Source organism: Heloderma suspectum, chromosome 6, assembly GCF_057233095.1.
Source record: "Heloderma suspectum isolate Gila_16-S chromosome 6, 16-S_ref, whole genome shotgun sequence".
Lineage (NCBI taxonomy): Eukaryota > Metazoa > Chordata > Lepidosauria > Squamata > Helodermatidae > Heloderma > Heloderma suspectum.
This window is the reverse complement of record NC_139463.1, coordinates 14,812,552-14,840,353: the sequence shown is the minus strand read 5'-3', so window position 1 is coordinate 14,840,353 and position 27,802 is coordinate 14,812,552. Positions and strand designations below refer to the sequence as shown.

At 45.3% G+C, this 27,802-nt stretch overlaps 1 protein-coding gene and 1 long non-coding RNA gene across 2 annotated transcripts in view; one reads left to right on the top strand and one right to left on the bottom strand.

Moving 5' to 3' along the window:
- The window catches only part of OPCML (opioid binding protein/cell adhesion molecule like), a 576,078-nt gene that overhangs the window by 12,668 nt on the left and 535,608 nt on the right, over positions 1-27,802 (bottom strand). The window contains exons 4-6 of the mRNA XM_084803637.1: positions 21,679-21,813; positions 14,323-14,443; positions 12,845-12,996 (exon numbers count right to left, since the gene is read on the bottom strand). Of these exons, the coding sequence (XP_084659763.1) occupies positions 12,845-12,996; positions 14,323-14,443; positions 21,679-21,813 (408 nt within the window). The remainder of the gene's footprint in view (positions 1-12,844; positions 12,997-14,322; positions 14,444-21,678; positions 21,814-27,802) is intronic.
- Positions 130-27,258, top strand: LOC146340486 (uncharacterized). Its single transcript, XR_014783713.1, has 3 exons — positions 130-316; positions 2,607-2,723; positions 24,798-27,258. It is a non-coding gene; the product is annotated as an uncharacterized LOC146340486 (long non-coding RNA).

Below are 27,802 nucleotides of genomic sequence, written 5' to 3'. Positions count from 1 at the left end.
CACCATCATAGTCTACGTAAATATTTACGTAGATTCAGATGGCCAAAAATAAGGAACGCAAATGGTGGTGACTGTAGCTGCTGCCATTTGCATATGCGTTTTTTTTTTTACCCAGAGCCCTCCGCGGCCGGAAATCCGGCTGCAGATGGCTCTGGCCTGGCTGGGCCTGGCTGGCTACTCCGCGGAGCTGCTGCGGAGCACAGCCGGCCGTTCAAGGATTCCGGGGGGGGAGGAACGGAGCGCCTCCCCCCCCGTCGAGGATTCCAGGGAGAGGGACGGAACGCTTCCCCCCCCCATAAACATAATCCATGAACAGGTAAGTCACTTTCGTACATCACTACTAGAGCTAAGCTGAAATGTCTGAGAAGACAGCAAAAAAGAAAAAGAAAAAAAAGGTTGTGCTACTACCATTGTGAATGGTGAGCCCTACCCCTGAGAAACTGTTGGAGAATTTCCCTTCCCACTGGATAACTTCAGCTAAATGGTCTCCCCCACCCCACCCCATTTTTTTCTGCCCAAACATAAGGTGGAGAATTTGAGGAACTGTTTGCTCAGAGCTCTAGACTCCATCACTAACATAAGAAGAGCCATGCTGGATCAGACCAAGGGTCCATCTAGTCTGGCATTCTGTTCATACAGTGGTCAACCAGCTGCCCACAGGAAACCTACAAGCACGACATGAGTGCAATTGCACCCTCCTGACTATGTTCTACTACAACTGGTGTACATAGCCATACTGCCTCTGGTACTGGAGGTAGTATATAGCCATCAGGACCAGTAGCCATTGATAGCTGTATGTATCCTCAATGAATTTGTCCAATCCCTTTTTAAACCCTTCCATATTGGTGGTCATCACTACAGTTTGTGGGAATTAATTCTGTAGTTTAACAATGGGGTGTGTGAAGAAATACTTCCTTTTATCTGTCCTGAATCTCCCACCAATCAGCTTCATGGATTTCCCCAGGTTCTAGTATTATGAGAAAGGGAGAAAAAATAACCGAAGTTGCATGAACACTTGGATTGGGGGGGGGGGTGAATAACTGAGATATGACATTTCTCAGATATTCAACCATAGTGAAATATCTTTCTAATGGTCCAAAGTGTAGTGAAATTGGTATGTTATCCACATCCAGGGGGAAAAAAAAATCTGTAGCATCCTCTACTTTGACTAACAAAGCCCCAAATTGTGGCCATCATTTGTAGATATACCACTGCAGGGGGAAAAACCAAAACCACTCAATATTGCTGAGCTATCCAATATAGAATTGACCCATGTTGGATGCTGGTGATCTGGTCAAACTAGGTCACAGTTATCAGTCCCACCTCATTGCTTAGTTAAAGAAGTGCAACCGGCAAAAACTACAGAGGTAAAAGGGCAGTTAAAAAAGGGAGAGTAGAAGGGGAAAAAATAGTAGTGCATAATTATAGCTCAAGTGAAATTCTAGATGCTCAACCATAATCTGAACTTAAAAAGAAACATGATGTGAGCTTTCTAACCTCATTAATTTTAAGACAAAGGGATAACAACTATTGTAATGGCAAAAATTTAAAATAATGGCAGGAGGGAATCTAATTAGCTCATGTGTTCCTGAATAAGTGGAGAGCTACAAACCCATTTTCTGCAATGAAAAACCAGCTTAGCCAAATTGTTTCATTGCAAACAGAACTTTTATTTTGCTTAATTACAACAGAATGCAGCATTGTCTTCACAAACATCTAGCCAGACAATCTTTGTAGAGCAATTCAAATGAGTTTTGTGGTTAGGGGAAGGGGGGTGCATTGTTCTCTTAAAAAAAAATATTATTTTTTTTTTGTACTTGGAAAGCAAGTATGGTTAGAACACATTCAATTTTGAGATCAGAAGCATTTGTGTGTTCTTCTGTTGGGGAGATGGGGAGCTAATTCAAGTCTAAAGCCTAAGAAGGCACCATTTTGCAAAGAAAGGGGAGCGGGGGGGACACAGAATGTTGAATCTCTGCTGACATTAGCAAACACTAAGCGGGCTGTGTCAGAATCAGGAATGCTACAACTAATAACCAGATGCCAATGATTTTGGAGGGAGAGGAGAGAGTGCTCATCAGGAATAAAATGTGAAATGTCTGCATATTTTTTTAATGGGTTGACATTTTGCAGGTTGTGAGAAATATAACAGAACCCATTGGTGCTGGTGTCAGCCAAAAGAAAGCTGGGACTGTGATTCACTTCCTTCTCCGCAATTATGAAACTGGAGATGAAGGGAGGGAGGATCCTTATTTTAAGGAGAAATGGAAAGGCCTTTTAAAAAAATAAATAAATCTGGAAACACAGAATAGACCATTTAAACTGCCAGCTTCCAAATGGCAAGCAGATTGTTATTGCTTACGCACTTCTGGCTTGAAGGGGTTTAGATGGTGGATTTCAAGGTTATTGTGGAGAAACCTATCATCTGATTATATAAGGGGGGAGGGGGGAGTCAGACAGCTGGATCTATGCTTGCTTGGAAGAGGCCTTTCATGACTAGTTCTTATTATGAACAAAGTTGGATTTCTGAAAATCTGTATCCTAAAGGCGTACTGAAAGTTTAATTTAATTTTCCATTGACTCTATTCCCACATTGTCTTCTCCAGTGTTAGGATGAAGACCCAACTTGGGTTGCCTCACTTGGTTGGGAATTCACTAAGATCTGGTGCAGGTGTTGCTGAGCCATTCAACTGTCTGCTCATGTGGGTAGTAAGTAGTACCAAGTAAGTAGTAGACACCAAGTAAGTAGTCTGTGAATAGTGGGTTGTATGGCAAACGGGAGATGATGGGTGAGGGCCAGTAGCTAAGTGGTAAAGGACATGCTTTGCATGCAGGAAGGTCTTGGGTCTTGGGTCCAATCCTCAGCAACTGCAGGTAGGGCTGGGGTAGACCTCCTCTGAAACCCTCTGCTGCCAGGCAGTGTAGGCAATCAGTACTGAGTTTAGTGATGTGGCAAAACCTGTCCTTAACTTTCCTAGAATTTTTTTTACCTCCTGGGAAAGAGGCCTCTGTTTTTCTGCCTCATGCTCTGGTTGCTTTAGAATTTCCCTTCAATTTCTTTTGGTGGTGGTGGCACTGAGCTTACCTTATCATGGCAAGATCGCCAAAAGTGCTATGTGTGTTGTCTTTCTATCAGTTACACATCCAGCCATTGTGCTGCAGCCTCCCTGGCTGCCCCCACTTCTTAATCTGAAAAGACCCATTGTTCCCAGTCATGTTGAGGCTTCTACGCATGTTCAGCTGAATGCACCTAGAAGCCCATCAACTCAGAGACATTGGGGATGGGGCATGTGTACTGTCCCTTCTCCACCTTAAGTCCCCACCTGTTCAGGAAAATGAACAGACAAATACCTGGACAGGGATAAAGAATCCTAGGAATTGTAGTTTGGTGAGGATGCTGAGAATTCTTGGCCAGATATCCCCCCTCTGAACCAAAGCTTTCTTGGGAGTATGATGAGTTTTACCCTTCATGGATCACTAGTTGTGGTGAAGGGGCTTGTGTAACTCAGTGAAGCCATAAGCTATGCCGTGCAGGGCCACCCAAGACGGACAGGTCATGGCGGAGAGTTCTGACAAAATGTGGTCCACAGGAGAAGGAAATGCAACCCACTCCAGTATTCCTGCCAAGAAAACCCCATGGAACGTATCACAAGGCTAAAAGATCTGATGCTGGAAGATGAGCCCCTCAGGTCAGAAGGTGTCCAATATAATACTGGGGAAGAGCTAGGGATGGTGGAGAATTCTGCCATGGGTTCCAATGAGGCCGAATGCACTGGCATTTGGCCCCCCAGAATCCGTGGCAGAACGGCCTCCTGTGCCCCCACCCGCCCCGCGGAACCCCCCGGGATGGCACTTACCTCGGGCAGATGCTGCAGCGGGTGCAGTGGTGGTGGGGTGGTGGAAGGAGTGGTGGAAGGTGCAGTGGCAGCAGAAGGGGCAGGGGCGGGGGCGGGGGCAGTGGAAGGGGCGGCGGTAGAAGGGGGCGGTGGGGGCAGCAGTTGTGGCAGCGGGGGGGCAGTTGTGGCAGCGGGGGTGGCGGGGGTGGTGGGGGTGGCGGCTGATCTCCTGGCCGGCCGCAGCTGGGCGCAGCGTACGCAAATGGCGGCAGCTACGGCACCCACCATTTGCGTTTGCTATTTTTAGCCATTTTAGCCTACGTAGATATTTAGCTAGGCTAGAATGGCGAAAAATAGCGAACGCAAACAGCGGCCGCCATAGCCGCTGCCATTTGCGTACGCGTTTTTTTTAGTTTGCCATGATAGGCTACATAAATATTTACGTAGCCTATCACGGTTAAGTACAGGGACGCAAAAAGTGGCAGCTACGGCCACCGCCATTTGTGTCCCTGCTGCCCAGTGGCCAGATGTCCGGCTGCCGGCAGAGCCGGCTGGAGGCTCCGCAGAATCACCGCAGTGTGGAGCTAGCCGGGCAGGATTCCGGGGGGAAGGATGGAGCGCCTCCCCCCCACACTGCAAAGCAGATCCGCAAAACGGTAAGTGACATTCGGACATCCGTAGAAAGAACAAGGGATGTCAGAGAATTCCGCCATGGATCACGGTGAGGCCGAATGCCAGTGCATTCAGCTCGCTGAACTCCATGGTGGAATGGCATGCCCCCCCCGCCCCCCCCACAGATGTCCCCTGGGATGAGACTAACCTGGGGCAGATGTTCCGGATGGCGGCGGCTCCAGCGGCGGATTTGGCGGCGGCAGCAGCGGCTGGTCGTCCGACCGGCTGCCACCACCACCGCCATTTGCAGACTGTTTCCCCCCCCCCATTCGTGATAGGCTACGTAAAGACTTACGTAGCCTATCATGTCTGGGTTAAAAAAAAAAAACGCATACGCAAATGGTGGCGGCTACGGCTGCCGCCATTTGCGTTCCTTATTTTTGGCCGTCTTAGTCTACGTAAATATTTACATAGACTAAGACTGAGAAAATAAGGGGGAATGCAAATAGCGTAGCGGATGCTATTTGCGTTCCCCCTTATTTTTGCCATCTTAGTGTACGTAAATATTTACGCATACTAAGATGGCCAAAAATCAGGAACGCAAATGGTGGCGGCGTGTTTTTTTTTTTAACCCAGACGTGATAGGCTACGTATGTCTCTGCTGGCAGAGCCAGCCAGCGGCTCCGCGGAATCCCCGCGCAGCAGAGCCGGCCAGCGAGGATTCCAGGGGGAGGGACGGAGCACCTCCCCCCCCAGCGGAACCCCACGGAGCCAGGTAAGCGGGGTTTTGTACACCCCTAATTGTAAGATCAATGAATCAAGGTAAGCTGGAGGTGGTCAAACATGAGATGGCAAGATTGACCATCGACATCTTGGGAATCAGTGAACTAAAATAGACAAGAATGGGCAAATTTAATTCAGGTGACCATCATATCTACTACTGTGGGCAAGAATCCCTTAGTAGAAATGGATTAGCACTCATAGTCAACAAAAGGGTGGGAAAAGCAGTACTGGGGTACAATCTCAAAAACGACAGAATGATCTCAGTACAAATCCAAGGCAAACCATTCAACATCACAGTAATTGAAATCTATGTCCCAACCACTGAGGCCGTCAGCTGAAGAAGGTGAAGTTGATCGGTTCTATGAAGACCTACAACACCTTCTAGAACTAACACCAAAAAAAGATGTCCTCTTCATCATAGGGGATTGGAATGCTACAGTAGAAAGTCAAGAAATCACCAGGATAACAGGCAAGCATGGCCTTGGTGTACAAAATGAAGCAGGACAAAGGCTAATAGAGTTTTGCCAAGAGAACATGCTGACCATAGCAAATACTCTTTTCCATCTGCACAAGAGGCGACTCTACACATGGACATCACCAGATGGTCAATATCGAAATCAGATTGATTATGTACTTTGCAGCCAAAGATGGAGAAGACCTCTCAAACAAGACCTGGAGCTGACTGTGGCTCAGATCATGAGCTTCTTATCGCAAAATTTCGGCTTAAATTGAAGAACATAGGGAAAACCACTAAACCATTCAGGTATGACCTAAATCATATCCCTTATGAATATACATGGAGGTGAGGAATAGATTTAAGGGATTAGACCTGATAGACAGAGTGCCTGAGGAACTATGGACAGAGGTCCGTAACATTGTTCAGGGGGCAGCCACTCAATCCATCCCAAAGAAAAAGAAATGCAAGAAAGCAAAGTGGCTGTCTGATGAGGCTTTACCAGTAGCTGAGGAATGAAGGGAAGTGAAAAGCAAGGGAGAAAGGGGAAGATATACCCAACTGAATGCAGATTTCCAGAGAATAGCAAGGAGAGACAAGAAGGCCTTCTTAAATGAACAATGCAAAGAAATCGAGGAAAACAATAGAATGGGAAAGACTAGAGATCTCTTCAAGAAAATCAGAGATCTCAACGGAACGTTTTGTGCAAAGATGGGCATGATAAAGGACAAAAAAGGCAGGGACCTAACAGAAGCAGATGAGATTAAGAAGAGGTGGAAAGAATACACAGAAGAACTATATAGGAAAGATCTTAATGTCCCTGACAGCCATGATAGTGCAGTCACTGAACTTGAGCCAGACATCCTAGAGAGTGAAGTCAAGTGGGCCTTAGGAAGCATTACTAACAACAAAGCTAGTGGAGATGACAGTAGTCCAGCTGAGCTATTTAAGATCCTAAAAGATGATGCTGTTAAAGTGCTGCACTCAATATGCAAACACGTTTGGAACACTCAACAGTGGCCACAAGACTGGAAAAGGTCAGTTTACATTCCAGTTTCAAAGGGCAATGCCAAAAAGTGTTCAAACTACCATACAATTGCGCTCATTTCACATGCCAGCAAGGTTATGCTCAAAATCCTACAAGCTAGGCTTCAGCAGCATGTGAACCAAGAACTACTGGAAGTACAAGCTGGGTTTCAAAGAGGCAGAGGAACTAGAGATCAAATTGCCAACATTCGCTGGATCATGGAGAAAGCAAGAGAATTCCAGAAAAACGTCTATTTCTGCTTCATTGACTACACTAAATCCTTTGATTGTGAGGATCACAACAAACTCTGGCAAATTCTGAAAGAGATGGGGGTACCAGACCACCTTACCTGTCCCCTGAGAAACCTGTACGAGGGTCAAGAAGCAACAGTAAGAACTGGACATGGAACAACCAATTGGTTCAAAATTGGGAAAGTGGTACGACAAGTTTGTATATTGTCGCCCTGCTTATTTAACTTATATGCAGAGTACAACATGAAAAACGCTGGGCTGGATGAATCACAGGTCAGAATTAAGATTGCCAGGAGAATTATTCACAACCGCAGATACGCAGACGATACCACCCTAATGGCAGAAAGCGAAGAGGATCTAAAGAGCCTCTTGTTGAGGGTGAAAGTGGAGAGTGCAAAAGCTGGTTTGAAACTCAGCATTAAAAAACTAAGATCATGGCATCTGGCCCCATCACTTCCTGGCATATGGAAGGGGAAGAAATGGAAGCAGTGACAGATTTTATATTCTTGGTCTCCAAGATCACCGCAGATGGTGACTGTAGTAGGGATGGACGAAAGTCCCTTACCTGTCCTAGAAGCTTGCTTCGCGGTGGGGGGGAAGGCCTTCACTTCTCCTCCCGAAGTTCATGCGACGGGGGGGAGGCGCCCCACGTCGCCCGGCTGAAATTCAGGCTGGGCGGGAGGTGCCCCATCCCTCGCCGGTGAAATTCAGGCCGGGTAGAAGCGCCCCGTCTACCCGGCTACGAAACAAACAAACAAACCACCCCCGTGATAGGCTACGTAACGATTAACGTAGCCTATCATGGGTGGATTTCCAAAGTCAGCCATGATAGGTTACGTAAATTGTTACGTAGCCTATCAGGGGTGACTTTGAAAAAGAAAAAAAAAAGCACGTACGCAAATGGCGGCCCCCATAGGGACCCGCCATTTGCGTTCCTTATTTGGTCCCTGTAGTCTACGTAAAGATTTATGTAGACTACGGCGAAAATAAGGGCAACGCAATTAGCGTTCTCTTATTTTCGCTGTAGTCTACGTAAATCTTTACGTAGACTGCAGGGACCAAATAAGGAACGCAAATGGTGGCTCCCTATGGGGGCCGCCATTTGCGTACGTGCTTTTTTTTTTTTTTCAAAGTCACCCGTGATAGGCTACGTGACGATTAATGTAGCCTATCACGGCTGACTTTGGAGATCTAGCCGTGATAGGCTACGTTAATCGTTACGTAGCCTATCCCAGTGTTTTGTTTTGTTTTTACTTTCCTTGTAATGGCGGTGGTGGCAGCCGGTCGAAAGACCGGCTGTCGCCCCCACCCCTGACAAAGACCCGACGAACCGCTGCCGGGACCCGCCGCCGGGAGGGACATTCGTGAAAGGTAAGTCCCATCCCGGGGGGGGGGCGGGGGGGCGGAGAATTTCACTGCCGATTTCGGGGGCCCGAATGCGTTGGCACTCGGCCCCCCGATGTTTCGGGCAGAAATTCTCCCCCATCCCTAGACTGTAGCCATGAAATTAAAAGACGCTTGCTCCTTGGGAGGAAAGCTATGGCAAACCTAGACAGCATAGTCAGAAGCAGAGACATCACCTTGCCAACAAAGGTCCGTCTAATCAAAGCTATGGTTTTCCCAGTAGCAACGTATGGGTGTGAGAGCTGGACTACAAGGAAGGCTGAGTGCCGAAGAATTGATGCTTTCAAACTGTGGTGCTGGAGAAGACTCTTACGAGTCCCCTGGACTGCAAAGAGGTCAAATAATCAGTCAATCTTAAAGGACATCAACCCTGACTGCTCATTGGAAGGACAGATACTGAAGCTGAAGCTCAAATCTTTTGGCCACCTAATGCGAAGAGAAAAGTCACTGGAAAAGACCCGGATGCTGGGAAAGACTGAAGGCAAGAGGAGAAGGGGATGACAGAGGATGAGATGGCTAGATAGCATCACCGATGCAATGAATATGAACTTGAGCACACTCTGGGATAGAGCGCAGGACAGGAAGGCCTGGTGTGCTGCGGTCCATGGGGTCACAAAGAGTCGGACGCGACTTAACGACTGAACAACATCAACACGATGAGTTTTAAGTCTGTAGTGCAGATATAGCCCAAGAATATTCCTAGCATTCAGGATCAAAGACACTATCTAGTGCTATTAATCCTAAGGGCAGAGGTACATAACACTTTGGTAGGCCCTGGTAGCCCACCAAAATTTGTGGTTTCTAGGATTCTCCCCATCCTCCAAAGAGCAGTGTCTAATTCTGGAAGTGACATAGGATGGCAGGGGCAGGGGAACCCTACTTTACATCTTGAAGCTGTGGGAGTGGGTGGGCTGGAGCTCATCTTTATGACAGGGCAGCATGAACTAGCAGCAGCCCTCCTCTCCCCTAAGGGTGTGTGTGTGTGTGTGTGTGTGTGTGTGTTGCAGGAGTGGTGGTATTGCTGCACCTCCAAAACACAGCACATCTACTAGGATGATCCCACACCCAGCTCCAGGCACAAAAGGATGGCTGGAGCTTGTCCTTCTATCATTTTGCTCCCAGCTCCTCAGAGGTGCAGGGCAATGTTGAGGATGATAAGTCTTTCCTCCAATCTGGGGGCGGGGGGGGGGAGACTGGGTCTCATCACACCCTCACGTGGGGGCTGAACATTTGCCATGGGAAGTGGAATTATGGACCCCTGCCCAAGGAACATTCACAAAACAAATGATGTACGAACACACACACACACACACTGACCAACATAAAGCCACAGTAGAATTTTTGATGTGTGTTGTGGGCAACATCAGGCTTCTGGGTATTTCCTCCTCCACAATGATTTTCATAAAACACCAGTCTTTCTGTGGGCAGCTGCCAGATAAAATTGGTCAGAAATGTTTTGTTTGTTTTTTACCTGAAAGTCCCCTCTAGAGATGTGGAGCAGGTTTATGCTATTTATACTACTCAAGCATCTTATGGGATCTACATTCTTTTCATTCTTCCCTTGTGGGTCAAGATACTCTGTCTTGAGCAGTGTATCTTAGTCGAGCTTTATACAGTAAGAAGGCTCATCTGCTCCCTTCTTCCCACTCCCTTTCTTTGAGTCAAGCTGCAGGACTTTATCTCCCCCACTGTGCCTTCTCACTGCACTCACTATGTTTCAGATTAACAGATTAATACTGGGGATCATTCCAGTTGATCTCAGCATGGTTTGAAGTGATACAGATTTCACTGCCTTTAGATGTTTGGATGTCTGAACATGTTCTTCGTTCAGAGATGTTTCTAGAAGGGAAGTGAGGAAGAGCTTGGGTTCATCACAGTCATCATGACCTCAGGTTTATGTACAGCTACTGAGACATTTGGGTAGAGAGAGGCCAGCTCCATCAATATTTATATCTCAGTGGTCTTCAGATCATGCCCTAGGGGCACTGATGTTCCTCTTAAATTTAGTCAGTGTTCCTCAAGGAGAAGACAGTGCCTCAGGCTCCCTGCATTTTGACTATCTTCTGGCGAGCAAGAAGGAGTGTGCCCTCCTCAGTCTAATAACAGCCAGCTATTTCACCAGAGCAAAACAAGTCAACTAGACCACATCATCTCCATTTGCTAGGTTCCTATTACTCTTTTTCTTGCCTTGCATGCCTTTCCTTTTATGACTACACTGGGCTTTCTTCTTTTCTTTACCCCTTCTCTCTTTTGAAAGCAGGAACTCCATCATCCCTCAGCATAGGCCATGCTGGCTAGGGCTGATGGGGGTGTCACATGTTAGTCCAACAACATCTGGAGGAACACAAGTTGCCCATCCCTCTTTTAAAGGTTCTTAAGACTTAGCTTCCCTCTCCCATTTTTCATTCCCTTCTTAAACATTTTGCATCTTTACAAAACAAAATTTAAACTCATAAAGGACATTTTCACTGATAATCACGACTGTCCATTTTTATAAAGGTGTGATGCTATATATAGGAAGCATTATTTGCATATCTTTAACCATCCAGTTCCTTCCCTCTCCTGTCACCACAATATTTAGCTTTTAAACATTCTCAGTGCAGTGAGAATCAGGAAAAACAGAACACTTGTTTGAAGGAGGGATGTATGGACTGTGTAAAATCTGCTCTGTCTGTGTTTCGTGGATTGGCAGGTGCGTTTTGTTCTATCCTTCACCCACAGATGAATGTGAATATATATATATATATATATATATATATATATATATATATATATATTTGTCATGCGGAAAAATATGCAAATAATTACGCAAGTATTTACGTAAGTATTAACATAATTTACCTTAGTACGTACCATTTAGCGTATTGACCCATGTTCCATTCAACATTTCCTTAGCAGAAACCTATGTGTTTTCCAAAGAATTTATATGCATACATTTCGGGAAAGTAAAAAAAAAAAAAAATCATCCGAAAGTCCATGAACCCTGCGCGGCCTGAGGGGGTCACTCTGCAGCGGATTCCGCAGGTCGGATTCTTAGAAATCCAAGCTCATTTTAGTCCATCTCGAATTTCTCCAGCATCCCTAGGAGGGATGGAGAGATGCTATGCTTGAGCTCCTTACAGTTTACAATATCCTGGATGAAGGTATGGCTCACTGGCAGGAACCCTGAACAGGAGGAGAGGTGGGGATATGCTGCAACATTTTGTTGCAGGTCCCACCGATCAGGATATCTATAGCCGTTGGCAGACTTCAGCTCCAAGAATAAGCTGATGTGGAAAGACATCCTGTCCCTGAAGTGCAAGGTTTTTAAAAGGACTACCTTCATTCCTTCCTCCCAAGAACATATCAGCCAGAAGTCCCTATACATTAATGTCTGTCTGGGAAGCAACGCTTCTCTTTTATGGCAAAGCGGCATTTGGTATGTTGCAAGCAAATGAAGGAAGGAACCATGCTTGTACCAACCTGCCAGCGCTGGAGGTTCACTTATTTCTAAAACCGAGGACACAATGGACACAGAGGGAGGGGAGAGAAAACAGAAAAGGAAAAAAAAAGGAAAGGAAAGGAAAGGAAAGGAAAGGAAAGGAAAGGAAAGGAAAGGAAAGGAAAGGAAAGGAAAGGAAAGACAGGGGAAAATGTAGTTCATATTTTCAGACAGTTGAATGAATGAACAAACAAAGAGATGGATTAAAAAGATGACCCACTTATGTAAACAGAGATCACAGCAACAATAATATGGATGTGACAGGCATGACAACATATAACAGCATCACAGGGGTGTAAGATAATCTTCTAAAGTTGACATCCACATCCTACTTGCATCTGCTTTGACAGCATGAAACTGGGAACACTTTGGGTTGGCTAAGGTTCCAGCTGGCTCATTGGCTAAATTCTGTGGTTTGAAAATGCACCAACTATGTAAGGCTTGCCTCCTTGGGTTAAAGAAAGTGTCCATCAAGCCCAACATCCTATCTTCAACCATGGCCCGTTAGTTGGGAATATGCAACAACAGAAGGTACTGCTAGTATGAAGCTCAGCCTCTTTGCGTGAAGCTACTTTAACTCTCTTGAAGCACGAAAAGATATTGCCATGAGCATCCTGTTCAATCACTCTTACCCTTAATACATTTCCCCCCAGGATCCCAGTTCCTAGTAATAAGAAAACTTGACATGTCAAATGTTCCAATCTTTGCAAAACAGAAATGTCTAGTTTTCCAGCCAACTCTAATATCTAACAAACCTGATTTTGATCTATTCTAGAGATCTTAGCCTAGGTGCAATGGGGCTGTCATTGGATTGTCTCCCTCTCTGCAAAATGCTTCATTGGCTGGAATCGTAGACTGGCTCCCACTGGACAGACAAGTCCCTCTGCCTGAAATTCCTCCTACCAAGACTCCCATATTATCCCACCCCCTCCATCAACACAGGGCAAAGGCGTATGGTGTGAAAGCTCCATATATTGCAATGGTCTGTGTACTTACCATACAGTATTATACTGGCATTGCTGTTCCCAAGCTTGTTGATAGCCACACAGGTATAGTTGCCATAATCCTTCTCTGAGACATTGAAGAAGGTTAGCGTGGACATCCGACCTTTGTTCTCAATTCTCACTCCATCCAGCCCATTGGCTAATCTGCAAGGTGGGTAAGACATGCACCTAGATTAGTCCACATAATTCTGAAATGGAATTAATTTACTTCCTAGAACTTTTAGAGGAGGGGCAACAGTGCAGTGGTTGGTTTAATCTCTACCATCTCTGATTAAATGGTTCTCAGCAGGGCTGGGAAAGACCTCTATTGAAGGGTAGTTGTTATTTTGGTAGTTACTATGGTAAATGCAGAGCCGCATTTATATCTCAAGGAGCTCATGGTGGCATACATGGTGCCCACCCTTTATCCTCACAACTTTATCCTGTGAGATAGGCTAGGGTGAGTCAGTGGTCAGTCCAGGTCACCTAGCAAGCTTCATGGCTAAGTGGGGCTTTGAGGCTGGGTCTCCCCAGTCTCACTCTGACACTTTAGTTGCTATATCAGGATGGCTCTATCTAGTTCTTCTCCATAATACCTAGTAGAGTTTATGGCATGGTATCCCAGTGTTCCACATTTCCCTGAACACCTCCACTCCTCCCATGAGCAGCCAATGATGAAAAGTGGGGGATCAGAAAACACAGCATGCTTTGGCAGTAGGGATGGAACAATATGTCTGCTTTTCTCCCACATTCCTCTGAAAACAAACAAACACTTGAGCCCTTTCTATCCTATTTATGAAGAAATGTATGAATTTTGGTAAGTTCCTCCATTTTAAAAAATGAACCAAATAAAATTTTCACCAATCCCAAGTCATGATGCAAGACAACTTCTAGTAGACATTGTGAAAGGGAGAGCTTGAGGCATGGCAGCTCTCAGTGGCAGCCATGAATTTTATCATAGCATCTGCTATTCTCTGGACAGCCACTGCCTGTCAAAGTGGACTTTATTAGGCTAGATGGTCCGACAGCATAAGGCTGTCCAGCCATTCACAAATAGGGTGAATGGCTGGAATTACCATATGATTTGGTAACCAGTGTGTTTAAACTTCAAATGATGTGAATTGATGCCATTTATAGAGATGCAGGACTTGTAATGAGGAAGGGATGAGAAGAAGTAGTGGATGGAGAGGGAGGGTTTTGTGGTCTCCCGGATAGGCAGTACTTAATTTCTTAAGGAAGGGAGACTGGACTTAATGTGATTATTCAATATTGAAGGTACTCTGCGCATGCTTGAAGGAACTCTTGTTACTTTACACCCACCAAGCCTGAGCTTGGAAGTTAAATAGGGCTCAGCCATGGTTCAGGATAAGCTCCACTGATCTGATTGATGGCCTCCTCTTGGCCTTGGACCAGGGAAACCACTCCTTGCCAAGTACATAAACCTGCCTTTCTCGGGTTATGCTTGACAGCCTTTGATGGTTGCTTGGGTACCTGGTTTCTTCTTTAAACCACTGAAATTCTGCTACAGGGACAGCAGAGGCTTCACAGCGCAGGATCCCTTTCTGGCCAACTGACACACCAGTGTTCTTGGGACTGGAGATGGATGGAGGATCTGCAGAGGAAAGGATGGTTATTCCAGAATCTTTCAGAAACCTGTCATCTGTCAATAGGAACACTAGAGCTCTTGGAGAAAAGATTCAGATGCCATACTGAACCAGTAGAAATTCAGGACAGCTAGGGGAACCTCCAGGAGTGCTGATTTGGAACTAAATCAGCCTTTCCCATCCTGGATCCCTCCAGGTGTTTTGGACTACTATGCCTGTCGGCCCCAGCCAGTGTGTCCAATGATGAGAGATGAAGGCATTTGTAGTCCAAAACATCTAGTGGGAACCAGATTGGGGAAAGCTGAAATAGATGTACTGCCTGGGCTGGGCTTTGGGTTACACACTGAGTCTGAAGGCTACTGCTTGCATGCACCCCCCCCCCCCCACACACACACATTTATCACTCATTGACTGTGTATGATCAGTGTGTGTGAATGAGTTGGTGTCAACCCAATATTTTGGACTGAGATGCTTTTGTCTGAGTATCATTCATTCACCTATTTGTTTGAGAGTCATCAAGCAAGATTCTCATATCTGCAGGTCTGACTGTGAACCAGCCTTTTATCTACTACTTTTCTTTTCCTACCCAGGTTGCTTCAGCAGCTGGAGGTCCAATATCCCACACTTGTTGCAAGGAGTGTCAGTTGTTTATAAGAGCCCTGGCTTTATGGCAAGCCTGGAAAATGGCAGCGTCTTGCATTTCCTTTAATAGAAACAGTGACACTCGTATTCTGGCTAAAGTTTGCTTCGGGGGATTTGGAACAAGTTCTGTAGCCTCTGTGGGTCAGTGTGCCATTGGCTTAAGCTGATATACCAGCTGATGGATTACCTGCAATATGTTATACATGGGGCTCTCTTTGAACACCATCTGGAAACTGCAGTTGGTCCAAAAGAGGGCTGCGAGATTGTTAACTGAGACTGGGCAATTTGATCATATATTGCCAGTGTTATATCAGCTGCACTGACTCCCTGTCTATTTTCTTTTATTTCTTTTATTTCTTCATAATAATTATATACCACTCCACATCAAAAGATTTCGGAGCGATGAACAACAATGATAAAATAATAAAACACCATCTTAAAACAATCAAAACATTTTAAAAGAATTCTGAACTTAATAAACTGTGGCTGGTCACTCAAGGAAGGCCTCTCGAAATAACAGTGTCTTCAGAAGGCAACACACATTTGCTGCCTGACTGACCTCCAAGGGCAGGGAGTTCCACAGGAAGGGGGCCACCATGCTAAGGCTCTTTTCCTGGTGGACTCCAGACAGGCCAATGGTCCATGTGGAGCCAGCATGGAGATGCCCTCTGATGCCCCCAGTGACCAGGCAGGTTGATAAAGAAGAAGACACCCTCTCAGGTATCCTGGTCCCAAGTTGTTTAGGGCTTTGTACACTAGTATTAATACCTTAAACCTGCCCTGGTAGCAAACAGGCAGCCAGTGCAGTTCTCTCAGCAAAGGAGTTAGATGCTGAAAAGGGCCTGCTCTTGACAACAGCTGAGCTGCTGCATTCTGCATTACCTCCAGCTTCTGGATCAGCCTTAAGGGCAGCCCCACACAGAACGCATTGCAGTAATCCAGTCTTGAGGCTACGAATGCCTGTACCACCATGGCCAAGCTGTTCCTGTCCAGGAGAGGCCATAGCTGGCAAATGAGCCGAAGCTGGTAAAAGGCACCCCGAACCACCGTGGCCACTTGGGCCTCCAGCGATAATGATGGATCTAGGAGAACCCCCCAGACCATGAACCTGATCTTTCAGAAGGAGTGCAACCCCATTTTCAGGCCCAAGTGCTCATTTTAACCTTGAAAGACCATTACAGCTTGGGACCAGGATACCTGAAAGACTGCTTTTCCCCATATATAACTACCCAAACCTTAAGATACTCTTCAGAGGCCCTGCTTTGAGTGCCCTTGCAAAGTGAAGTGAAATGGGTGGCAGAGGGCCTTCTTGGTGGTGGCACTTCAATTTGGAATGCCCTCCCCTGTGGGCTCACCTCTTGCCTTCTTTATGGTCATTTTAGTGCCAAGTGAAACCTTTAAAAAAAAATCCCAGACTTTTTAAAAACCTCTGTGTTCAGAACCACAGTATGTGCTGTATATTTGTTAGTCATCTGTTAATTTGCTCTGGGAATTTTTATATTAGAATGTTCCATGCCCCAAAGGTTTTGTTGTATCTGTGGTTCTTTAATTGTTATTTATCATATTATGCTGTAAGCCACCCAGAAAACAATGTTATTGGCCAGCTTTATGTAAATATTGTACATACATAAACAAGATCACAAGGGATATGGTGTCAATGAATTGTCCTTCAGTTATCAGACATGCTGTAGTTGACCACCATGACAACCATGGGGCTGTCCCAACATGTCATCGGCCCAACGCATATAAAAGGACACACGCTTGATCTGGTTTTCTCGACTGGGCAGGAGGATGGTGATCTGAAAGTGGAGGAATTAACATCTGTCCCTTTGTCATGGACAGATCACTTCCTGCTGAGGTTTAGACTCCTGGCAGCCTTCCCCCTCTGCAAGGGTGGGGGACCTATTAAAATGGTCCGCCCCCAGAGATTAATGGATTCCAATGGATTCCAGAGGGCTCTGGGGGATTTTCCTACTGGTATGGCTGGTGCTCCTGTTGAAGCCCAGGTCACTCTGTGGAATGCAGAGATGACTCGGGCGGTTGACACGATCGCGCCCAAGCGCCCTCTCCCTCTGAGCAGAGCCCGGCCAGCTCCTTGGTATACACCTGAGCTGAGGGCAATGAAGCAAGAGTGGAGACGGCTAGAACGCAGGTGGAGGAAAACTCGTGCTGAGTCTGACCAAACACAGGTAAGAGCCCACTATCAAGCCTACTCTGTGGCGGTGAGGGTGGCAAAGAGACAGTTCTTTTCCACCAGCATTGCATCTTCTCAGTGTCGTCCAGCGGAGCTTTTCCGAGTGGTTCGCGGCCTGTTACATTCTGGGCCAGGAAGAGAGACAGTGGAACCCTCGGTAGCACGCTGTGACGAGTTTGCACGGCACTTTGAGGATAAAGTTGCTCAGATTCGTCATGAATTGGACACCACCATTAATGCAGTTCCATTGGTAGAGGTGTTCAGAGCACCGTCTGGTCCAGTTTTATTGGATGAGTTTCAGTTACTGAGGCCTGAGGATGCGGACAAGGTGCTTGGCCAAGTCCGATCGACCACTTGTGTGCTTGACCCTTGCCCTTCATGGCTTATTAAATAAAACAAGGAGGGGATGTCTGGCTGGGTCCAGGAGGTTGTAAATTCCTCCTTGAGAGAGGGAGTGGTGCCTGCCGCTTTAAAAGAGGCGGTAATTAGACCACTCCTGAAAAAGCCTAACCTGGACCCAGAGGATGTTAACAATTATAGGCCAGTGGCCAACATCCCCTTCCTGGGCAAGTTGCTTGCGCGGGTGGTTGTAGGACAGCTCCAGGCACTCTTGAATGAAACTGATTATCTAGATCCATTTCAATCAGGCTTCAGGCCTGGTTTTGGAGCGGAAACTGCCTTGGTCGCCCTGTGGGATGACCTCTGCCAGAAGAGGGACAGGGGGAGTGCGACCTTGTTGATTCTCCTGGACCTCTCAGCGGCTTTCGATACCATCGACCATGGTATCCTTCTGGATAGTTTGTCTGGGTTAGGAGTTGGAGGCACTGCACTACGGTGGTTTCGCTCCTACTTGGATGGCCGATTCCAGAAGGTGGTGCTGGGGGATTATTGCTCTGTGCCATGGCAATTGTGCCATGGGGTTCCACAGGGCTCTATTTTATCCCCCATGCTGTTTAACATCTACATGAAACCACTGGGGGAGGTTATCCGGAGGTGTGGGCTGAGGTGCCATCAATATGCAGATGACACCCAGCTCTACCTCTCTTTTACATCAAACCCAGGTGAGGCAGTGGCTGTTCTGAATCAGTGCCTGGGCACGGTAATGGACTGGATGAGGGCCAATAAACTGAAACTCAATCCAGACAAGATGGAGGTACTGTTACTGGGTGGTTCATCTGCCCAGCTAGGTAATATTCAACCTGTTCTGGAGGGGGTGGCACTCCCCCTAAAGGATCACATTCGTAGTTTGGGGGTGCTCTTGGATCCAGAAATGTCACTTGAGGCACAGGTGAACTCAGTGGCATGGAGCACTTTTTATCAGCTTAGGCTGGTATACCAACTACGCCCTTATCTGGACAGAGATAGCCTTGCTACAGTTATCCATGCTCTGATAACTTCTCGTCTGGATTACTGCAATGCATTATACGTGGGGCTGCCTTTGAAAACGGTCCGGAAACTTCAGCTGGTCCAAAATAGGGCAGCAAGATTGTTAACAGGGACTGGCCTGCGAGCTCATATTACGCCAGTACTTTTCCAACTGCACTGGCTGCCAGTCCATTTCCGGGCCCGATTCAAAGTGCTGGTGTTACCATTCAAAGCCCTTAATGGCTTGGGGCCAGGTTATCTGAAGGATCGCCTCCTCCCATATGTGCCTGCCCAGACCTTAAGATCATTGTCAGCGGCCCTTCTCCATGAGCCCCTGCCAAAGGAAGTGAGGCGGGTGGCTACTAGGAGGAGGGCTTTTTCTGCTGTGGCACCCCGGCTCTGGAATGAGCTCCCTAGTGAAGTTCGCCTGGCACCTACATTGTATTCCTTTCGGCGCCAGGTGAAGACCTTTTTATTTTCCCAGTCATTTTAGCATTTTAGCTTTCTAAATTTTTAGCTTTGCTGTTTTAAATCTGTATTTTAAACTCCTGCACTACTGCTAGGTTTTATTGTGGTTGTATTGTTATATTGTGGTTTCAATGTTCTATATATTTTAAATTGTTTTATTGTGTGCTGTTTGGTTTTAATTTTTGTGAACCGCCCAGAGAGCTTCGGCTATTGGGTGGTATAGAAATAAATAAATAAATAAATAAATAAATAAATAAAATAGTTCCAATGCTAGGTTATGGTTTGTTTAAAAACAATCCTTTTCAGTTTTATTCTTCTTCCTTTCTTTAAAACTTTTAGTACATGAACCTATGGTCCCTGGGAGGATGTCTCAGGTGCCGTAGGATGATGTGGATCTCCCACTCCATGGAGTGGCAGTGGCAGGTCCATGGTGGACACACACACCCAGAGAGAGAGAGAGAGAGAGAGAGAGCTCCATCCAAGTCTCCTTGGTGGCATGTTAATTATGGGTAAATCCAGGGAGGCTTTGGATCTTCGAGATTCAGCACCTTCCCATTCTTCTGATATAACCCTGAAATGGCAGGGAAAGTACAACAGCCTTAGAGCTGGCTTATTTATTCCACACTTCCACACACCACACTTTTTTGCTCTTCACTAGTCTGTCCACCTTCACCTCTCAGTCCCCACTCTTTGTTCCCATGCTCTTATTGGTTCATGCTGTTTCTGCCCCTACCTCTGCCTAATCTCTGCTACTCCTTACCGAGTTAAGTTGGAATAGCACACAAGGCTTTCACTCTCCCATCACCTCCAGTGAAGCTGTGAAGCATGGCTGTCTGTCTGTTCCACATTGGTGGGTGGGAGTGGTACTAATTCTGCAATATTCCTCTCCATCCAGGGAGAAGAGGGGGAGTACTGATGTAGTGAAACATTCTTCCATCCCCACTCCTGCTTATGTGGGGACTTAGATGTTACCCCAAAGCTGTGGCAAAGGACTGCAAGCAATGGGCATTTGGGATGCCCATAAGGGAGCAAATGTAGTCAGGAAGGGGGGCGCAGTCAGCCTATAGCAGGCTTTATGTTGTGGAGGCCTGCTATAAACACAACTTGCTACTTGATTGGCATTTGCAGGGTAAAATGTGGTCTTTCCCTTCTACATTATCCAAAAAGAGCAGCTCACAAATATAGACCTGATATAGGCCTTTCAGGGAAATTATATGAGTGAATTCTCCTTTACAGATTTCTTTTAAACTACTCAGAGAGTTGGCAGAGCTCACATCACCTCTGAAATGCCAGTGGGCTTTTGGAGATGTGTCTGTCTTAAGAGTTCAAAATATCTTGGCTCTGCATTGCTAACCAAGCTTTTAAAGAGCAAATTGTCCAGAGGGGCAAAGGCTTGAAGAAATATATCTATGTGATTTTCTTATATCAATTTAGCATATATCAACCTCTGCATGCTCCTTCTGAAAGGCAAGGATTTCTTAATGTGCTGTGTGCAAGGTTAACTATCAGAGAGATTCACTTTTTAAAAATGGTTTCAATTGCTCCCCAGGACAGAGAGAGAGAGAGAGAGAGAGAGAGAAGGGGACAAACAACAACAACAATTACAACCCTATTACTATTTATTAGAACTGTGCACAAATGGTGTCTTGAAATTCTCCACCTGACTTGTGGGCAGAGAAATGGGGGGGGGGGCAATTTTACCAAATTTCTCTGAGGGAGGAGAAATTTTCAGCAGTTTCTCACAGGAAGGGCTCCCCACTGGCAGGGCTTGTAACACAGCTTCTTTCTTTTGGGGGAAGGGTTTTGGGGTTTTTCGTGCTGCAACAGCATCAACTGTCTTGGCAGGCTGGCCCCCAGTTTGCATCCACCGCAATGCAGGTGGGGGCAGTGTTATGTCCAGCTCCAGGGATGAGGTGGAGTTAGTGCTCTGCCAAAATCTGTCCTCCAATTTCCTGAAAGTTTTATCCCCACATGAAAGAGGCTTCTATTTATCTGCCTCATTCAGGATGCTTTCTAATGTATTTTTCTGGTGTTTTCGAGCTTCCCTAATCACAGGTAGCCTCCCAGGCTGCCTGCATGTCCTGCTCTGAAAAAGCCCCATGGGAGGAATGAACTCCTGGTGCCTTAAACTGGGCTTTAATTGTAGGAAGCTGGGGAGGCTACAGGCAGCCAGAGAGGTGATTGTACAATGAAAAGCAGAATGCTTCTGCTCACTCCTCAGCTACCTCCTAGATAAGGTCATCCCAAGAAACCCAAACCCAACCCATGAGAATTTCTCCAAAATTTCTCTACCACTGAATTTCTTATCGAAAGTAATTTCTTTTGAAGGAATTTTCGGCATGGCACTATTTATTCTTTAGGTATAAATAGACTTTTAAAAGATTCTGGTGGAAATTGGCTGGTTTACTTTTTTGTGTATATTTTTAGCTGTTGCAATTATATGAACGTATGTCACCTCCCTATTTAGGATCTGGTGGATGCATTTCCGATATGCCAGGATCTACAACCCTCAGAATGAGATGGTGGGGAACGACCATTGTTCAGAAGCAAATGTACATGTAGAGAAGTACTTACAGTTTACAGTGACCTTTACCCTCCGGATGTCAGGTGCTGCGACATCATTAGCAGCAGTGCATTCGTACTCCCCAGATTGTTCTCTGGTGATCCCCATGATCTCTAAGTATTCATCATCACTTATAAATCCCTGGCCTGCAAGAGAAGAAGAGTACGTAGGATAAAAACACTGGCACTTTTTCATTCCAGACTGCCTCTGCTCCTGCAGTCAAAACAACATATGTATTTATTTTATTTAATGTATTTCTTGGCCACCTTGCAGGGCAGAAGCCCTCCCCAGGTGGCTCATGGACTCATGAGGCAGTCTTAAGCAAGCTATTGTGTCACACTTTCACTATAATTCTCTTCTGTATTGGGATAAAGAAGTGCCTTGCCTTACACAATTGTTGTAAAAATTGCTGGGATAATGTATAAAAAGTGCTTGAAAAGCACTCTGTAAATGCTGAGTGAGTTGTTTGTATCAGACAAGGATGGCACACTATTCTGGTGGAAACCTGGAGAATTCTAGATTGTTTGACAAGCAATACTGAGAATATTTTGGGGGCATACAAAAATCTTCTAGCACTGTCAACTGATTATTTTGTTGTTGTTTTTGTTTAATTATCTGCCCCTTTAAGGCATTAATCAATCAATTAAATTTAAATGAAGTTGCATGTTTTCACAGTGAATCATCCATTCTTTCAATCTGTGTAGAACTCTTCAGAGTATTTTTATTTATTTATTTATTTATTTATTTATTTATTTGCAACATTCATATACCGCTCCATATCTAAACAGTGAACAATAAAGGATAGAATGATTAAAAGATAAATCCTCCACCATATTATTATTATTATTATTATTATTATTATTATTGTTATTATTAAAAACAGATCATTGAGCTTACAGAAGAGTTCTGAGTGACTCAGAAGCTAACATAACCCTGTAAATGGTATTGTACTGGACCAATATGGTGGTTTAATTTTAATAGTCTTCCTACGCCTCTCTTTTCGAATGTATAGTGCATCTTGCACAGCAAAACAGTAAAGATGCTCCCTCTACACACTGAGAGTTTAAAAAAAAAACATATTCAATGAGTAATTTGCATACAGATTGGCGATGCTATCAAAGACTGACAGTGCAATCCTATGAGGTTTACTCCTGAGAAAGTGTGTAGAGGATTGCAGCCTGAATTTATTGTGAACTGAGACCGAAATGCACTGTAATTGTCAACACAAAACATGGGCCCCACGAATTATGTTTGCTCCTAAATTCTCAGAGGCTGCTTCCTTGGACAATTTTGGGGCTTGGATCTGAAATCATTTGCTGGCATAATAAAAGTTTACTTGTTATTGAGTTGGCAAACTTACAAAGGTTTACTCCTCACTGAGATGTCTGGATGTATTGCTCCAGCTTGCAGGTGTGTGTGTGTGTGTGTGTGTGTGTGGTGGAGGGGGGGCATGATTGAATAGTTTTGCCTACCAAATAAATAAATAAATCCATGCGCACACAAAACTAGAGGGAACAGTAGGTAAAACCTACACTTCTAGCGGAGGGTAGCTGTTGTTTTATATGAACGAGCAGTCACATAAGTCTCTTCTCTCCCCCCCACCCTGGCCCAGTCTGCAGTTGTACAAGGTAGAGAGAGGTTTGCTACCTTGGTGAGCGCTATTATGTATTTCTTTTCTTATATTTCTATGCCATCTTTTAAGATAAAACCATCCCAAGGCGGCATACATACACAAAATACAAACAGAAAACTACAGTATTCCCATTCCAATAAAATACAATGATTTAAAACAGCTGTTTAAAACATTTCACAATGCAGCTACACTCTAAATCTAATTTAAACAATATAAGAGAAAACACTTTAAAAAACAGAAGCAATATAAACCATTGAAACTCAAATTCAGCTCAGAATCTCAACTAAAAGCATCTTGAAATAAATGGGTTTGGAGGGCCCATTTAAAAGCCAGTACTGATCACACTAAGCCATAAGGATCAGAGGGCGAAGTCTCTGGCACAGGAAAGGGATGGGGGGGGGGTGGCAGAGAGGCAAATTATAGTACATGGTCTGTGCATGGTTCACCAAGGTACATTCTCGGAAGCTGTGGGCATTTCTTGGAATCCTAAGAATATCGGTCATAAAATACTTATTTTAAATCTAGTCCTCATGGTTTGAAATCCAGGGCTAATAACGGCACACATTATGGGCTCTGAAACCAGACAGCAAATGAAACAAATGTTGTGCTCATGGTGCTTTTAAAAACTAGGGATGGCTGAGCAGCTTCTTGCTAAGGCTGAAATGGAAACACGTCCCAACAAGCAGCCCCCCCTAAACACTGAAAGTCCCCAATGCAGGGGTGATAACTGCAGCCATTCATTTGTTCGTTCGTTCGTTCATTCATTCATTTCTACACTGCCCAATAACCAAAGCTCTCTTTACATAAATTATAGTCCACACACACACAAGGGAATGAAAATATAATATATAATCTTTAACATACACAATTTTAAAACAATTTAAAACAGCTAAATAACCCCAGTTACAATTAGATACTGGGGCTTGATAGAACAACGGATATAAATGCCTCGTCATATGCCATCAAATGCCTGGGAGTAGAGGACAGTGTTAACCTGGTGCCAAAAAGATGTAAATCCTGGCACCCGATGGGTCCTGATCCATTCCTCTTCTGGCAGACTGCAAGCTTCCTATGTGGCCACAGAAGATGGGGGATTCCCTCCTCTGTGACCTGCATAGAAATGGAGCATGCTGACAATGGAGGCATGGAGTCCTAACATGCTTTTTTTGTTTTCTGCCATCTCACTTGGAAGAGAAGCCCCACTCACTGCCAGGCAGCAGAAAACAAAAGGGTGTGTGTGTGTGTGTGTGTGTGTGAGAGAGAGAGAGAGAGAGAGAGAACATAATCTGAGCAGAAGACCTGATCAAGGTGATGCCCCAATTCTGCTTACAGAAATCAAGCAGGATTATTCACCTAGCTGAACAGCCTGGCTTGATTGCTTCCAACACTGCTGTAAAACAAAACAAAACACGCATGCTTTGAAATCTCACTTTAAGATTGTTGTGGAATTGATTTCAATGTGGTTTATTTTATTTCATTTTATTCTTTTACATTTAGATTTGCTAAATGCACTCCGGAGAAACAACAGAATCAATTTAAAGTCCAGGCGTGCTCCCAAGATGGGCAAGCCTTACAAGCCCAGAAGGCCTGAACAATGGAATTTGAGGCCTTCCAGATCACGCTTCTTCTTCATGTGCTAACCTTTGGGCAGGGAACAATAGCATCACATAAACCCCTGTGGGTCCATGCATTGAGGCAGCATTGGTCAACAGTTTGCAGTTCTCAAACAGGAGGAAAGGGCGCAAGTATGAAAGCCTTGCTCATTCTTCTCTAGGAAGGCTGCCGCAGTGGAAGTCAAATACCACCTGCTATTCTAGACATAATACAGGTGTTTTGGACACTGGTTACATGCCTCTGCCCTGCTGATGCACACCTAACATCCCACAAAGCTTTGTCAATAGTACAAAGCTGCTAGTCTGTAGCTAACAACGCTGTCACCCAGATGCCATCAACATGCTTTCATCCCAAGCTGAGACATCCTCTATTTTACCTGTTCTACAGAACTCAGCCACTGACATTTTTCAGTTGATGCAAAATCCTGGCTCTGGACTGGTATACATGGAACAAGCCACTCAAGATTCACTCACAGTTCATCTGACATATAAACATTGATCATATTGATCCCATTTTAGCAGAAATGATTAATAAATAACATCCCCAAATCCATTTTCGTGTAATATCTTTATGAGGCAAAAGACAAGAATCAGCGTGAAAGCTTTTCAGATCTCCACATCTCTTCATCAGGCAAGATGTTACAAACTCTGTCTACATGAAAGCTACGTACATACATACATCTGGATTTGCACCAGCAATCATAATGCCACATTTGGGCCCAGAAGCTAAGCTAAGGCTGAAATACCATACACACTTACCTTGGATTAAGTCCAACTGATATCTATGGTGCTTACTTCTGAGTAGGATGTATAGGATTGCACTCTATGTAAGCAACATTCATTGGTATTGTTTGTAGATGATGAAGACTGCTATGTAATTCAAAGGTTTTCAGACTCCTACAGCCTATGTTTCTTTGTATCAGAAATAACAGCCTTCTTGGGTGCCGCTTTCAGTAACTCATGCGAAAGTAAAAGAGGGACACTAGTCTCTGGGTTAGCTGAATGGAACAGGTGCCACCTCATTCTCGGAATACTGAAATGCAAATAGCATGTGTGAGAGGAATATGATGTGGTTACTTCCAATGACAGTGCCACCTGCATCAGAGTTGGTGGACTTGGCATAAGAACAGAAGAAGTGCTGTGCTGGATCAGACTAGCGCTTCATCCAGTTCCTGTCTTCCCACAGCAGCCAGTCAAATGGTTCAACGAAGCCTGCAAGGAGGGTTTGAAGACAATCGCCTGCCCACACCATCACTTAGGAATGGGCAGACATGCAACGTTCATGTTTGTTGAGGTTCTCTGAATTCTTCCTCGAAACTTGTTTTGCCTCGTTTGTGTTCCTAAATGTGAGCAGCTTCTTCTTTTTTTTAAAAAAAAAAGGGGGGGGGATGTGCAATTGAAAAACTGCGATCTTCCCAATTGAAAAGCAAAACAAACAAACAAACAAACACATTAAACAATACACATTTTTCCTGACCCCCAATGTGCATTTCCAGCCATAGGCTAAAGTGTGAAAATGCAAATTTGGGGCTGATTTGTGGAAATGCTCACTTGCACATTTTCAGAAGTCTGAATATGTACACATGCCCTTACCCCGGTGCCAGCTTGTCTGGCAAAGCAGTGGGGGGGGCGTTGCGGGCAGGTGGGGAGAGAAGAGGTGGCTGCTGTCCATTGGGGGCACCCCCATTGGGGGCACCCCCATTGGGGGCACCACTGGGCAGAGGAGGGGTCAGCAGAGCCCTCTTAAGCTCTGCGCCCCCTCCCAAACCAACTCTCTCACTCTCGCGGCTCCCTCCTGCCCTCCCTTAAGCAGTGTGGGTTTATACCGGTTGCCCTTTTGGGAGCCATGTTGGAATTTTTGGCTCACAGTTCAATTGGCCTTTTACTGTGTGTCTTTTTGCCTACTTCACACTGCTATAGGGGCTAGGGTGTGACCAGTAGGCGAATGCGGTCCAATCTCTCATAGGTCACTTTTCAGTTTGCAGCTAGGACGGGCAAAAACAGAAACAGGTTAGGGATGGTGTGCATGCAGAGGTAGCTTATGGTGACAGGTGATGTCTGAGGCCCCCCGAACGGGTTGTGCGGCTGGGCAGGGGGATAAGAGTTGCCTGGGAGACCAACCCTCCTCACTCACCCAGGTGTTTTGCAGCACTGGGAGGGGAGACAGGGAAAGTCTACCTCCCCCAGAAGGGGCAGTCTGGAGGGGTGGCGAGATCGACGCCACCCCTCAGGCTGGGTGTGTTTTCACCCAAGAAGTGCCAGCCAGTCACTGGCACAGTCAGCTGCCTGCCCTAGGTACCCCTTTGCAGATATATTTTCAATAAATGTGGCCCAATTTTCACCCTAAGCCTTGTTGTTTGACTCTTCTTTGACCCATCTCTGCTCACAAATGCACATTTTCAAAAGTACACATTTGCGCAAGTGAGCACTTTCGAATGCAAGAGCAAGTTTGAGAAGTTGTGAAAATTTCCCAAGAATTGTGGTCCTGCTTATGTTCATATTCGGCTTTGAGAATATGGCACGTTCACATGATTTGCAAACAGGAAGAAAATTCTTGTACATCCCTACTGTTACTCCCCAGCAACTGGTATTCAAAGGCATATTGCCTTTGAACCTGGAGATTCCATTTGTTTATTTATTAATGTTTATATGCCACCCAATAACAAAGTTCTTTGGGTGCCTTCCAGTAATCAAATATTTTTAAAAAATGCAAATCCAAACCATCAAACAACATACACACACACACACACACACACACCATAAACGCCTAGCAGCAAAAAATAGAAATAGTATTGCAGAGCTCTCAATAATTCAAGTTACATGTAGACATGTCATAGAAATGTCAGAAAATATCCAGACAAACAAACAAACAAACAAACAAAAACCCTT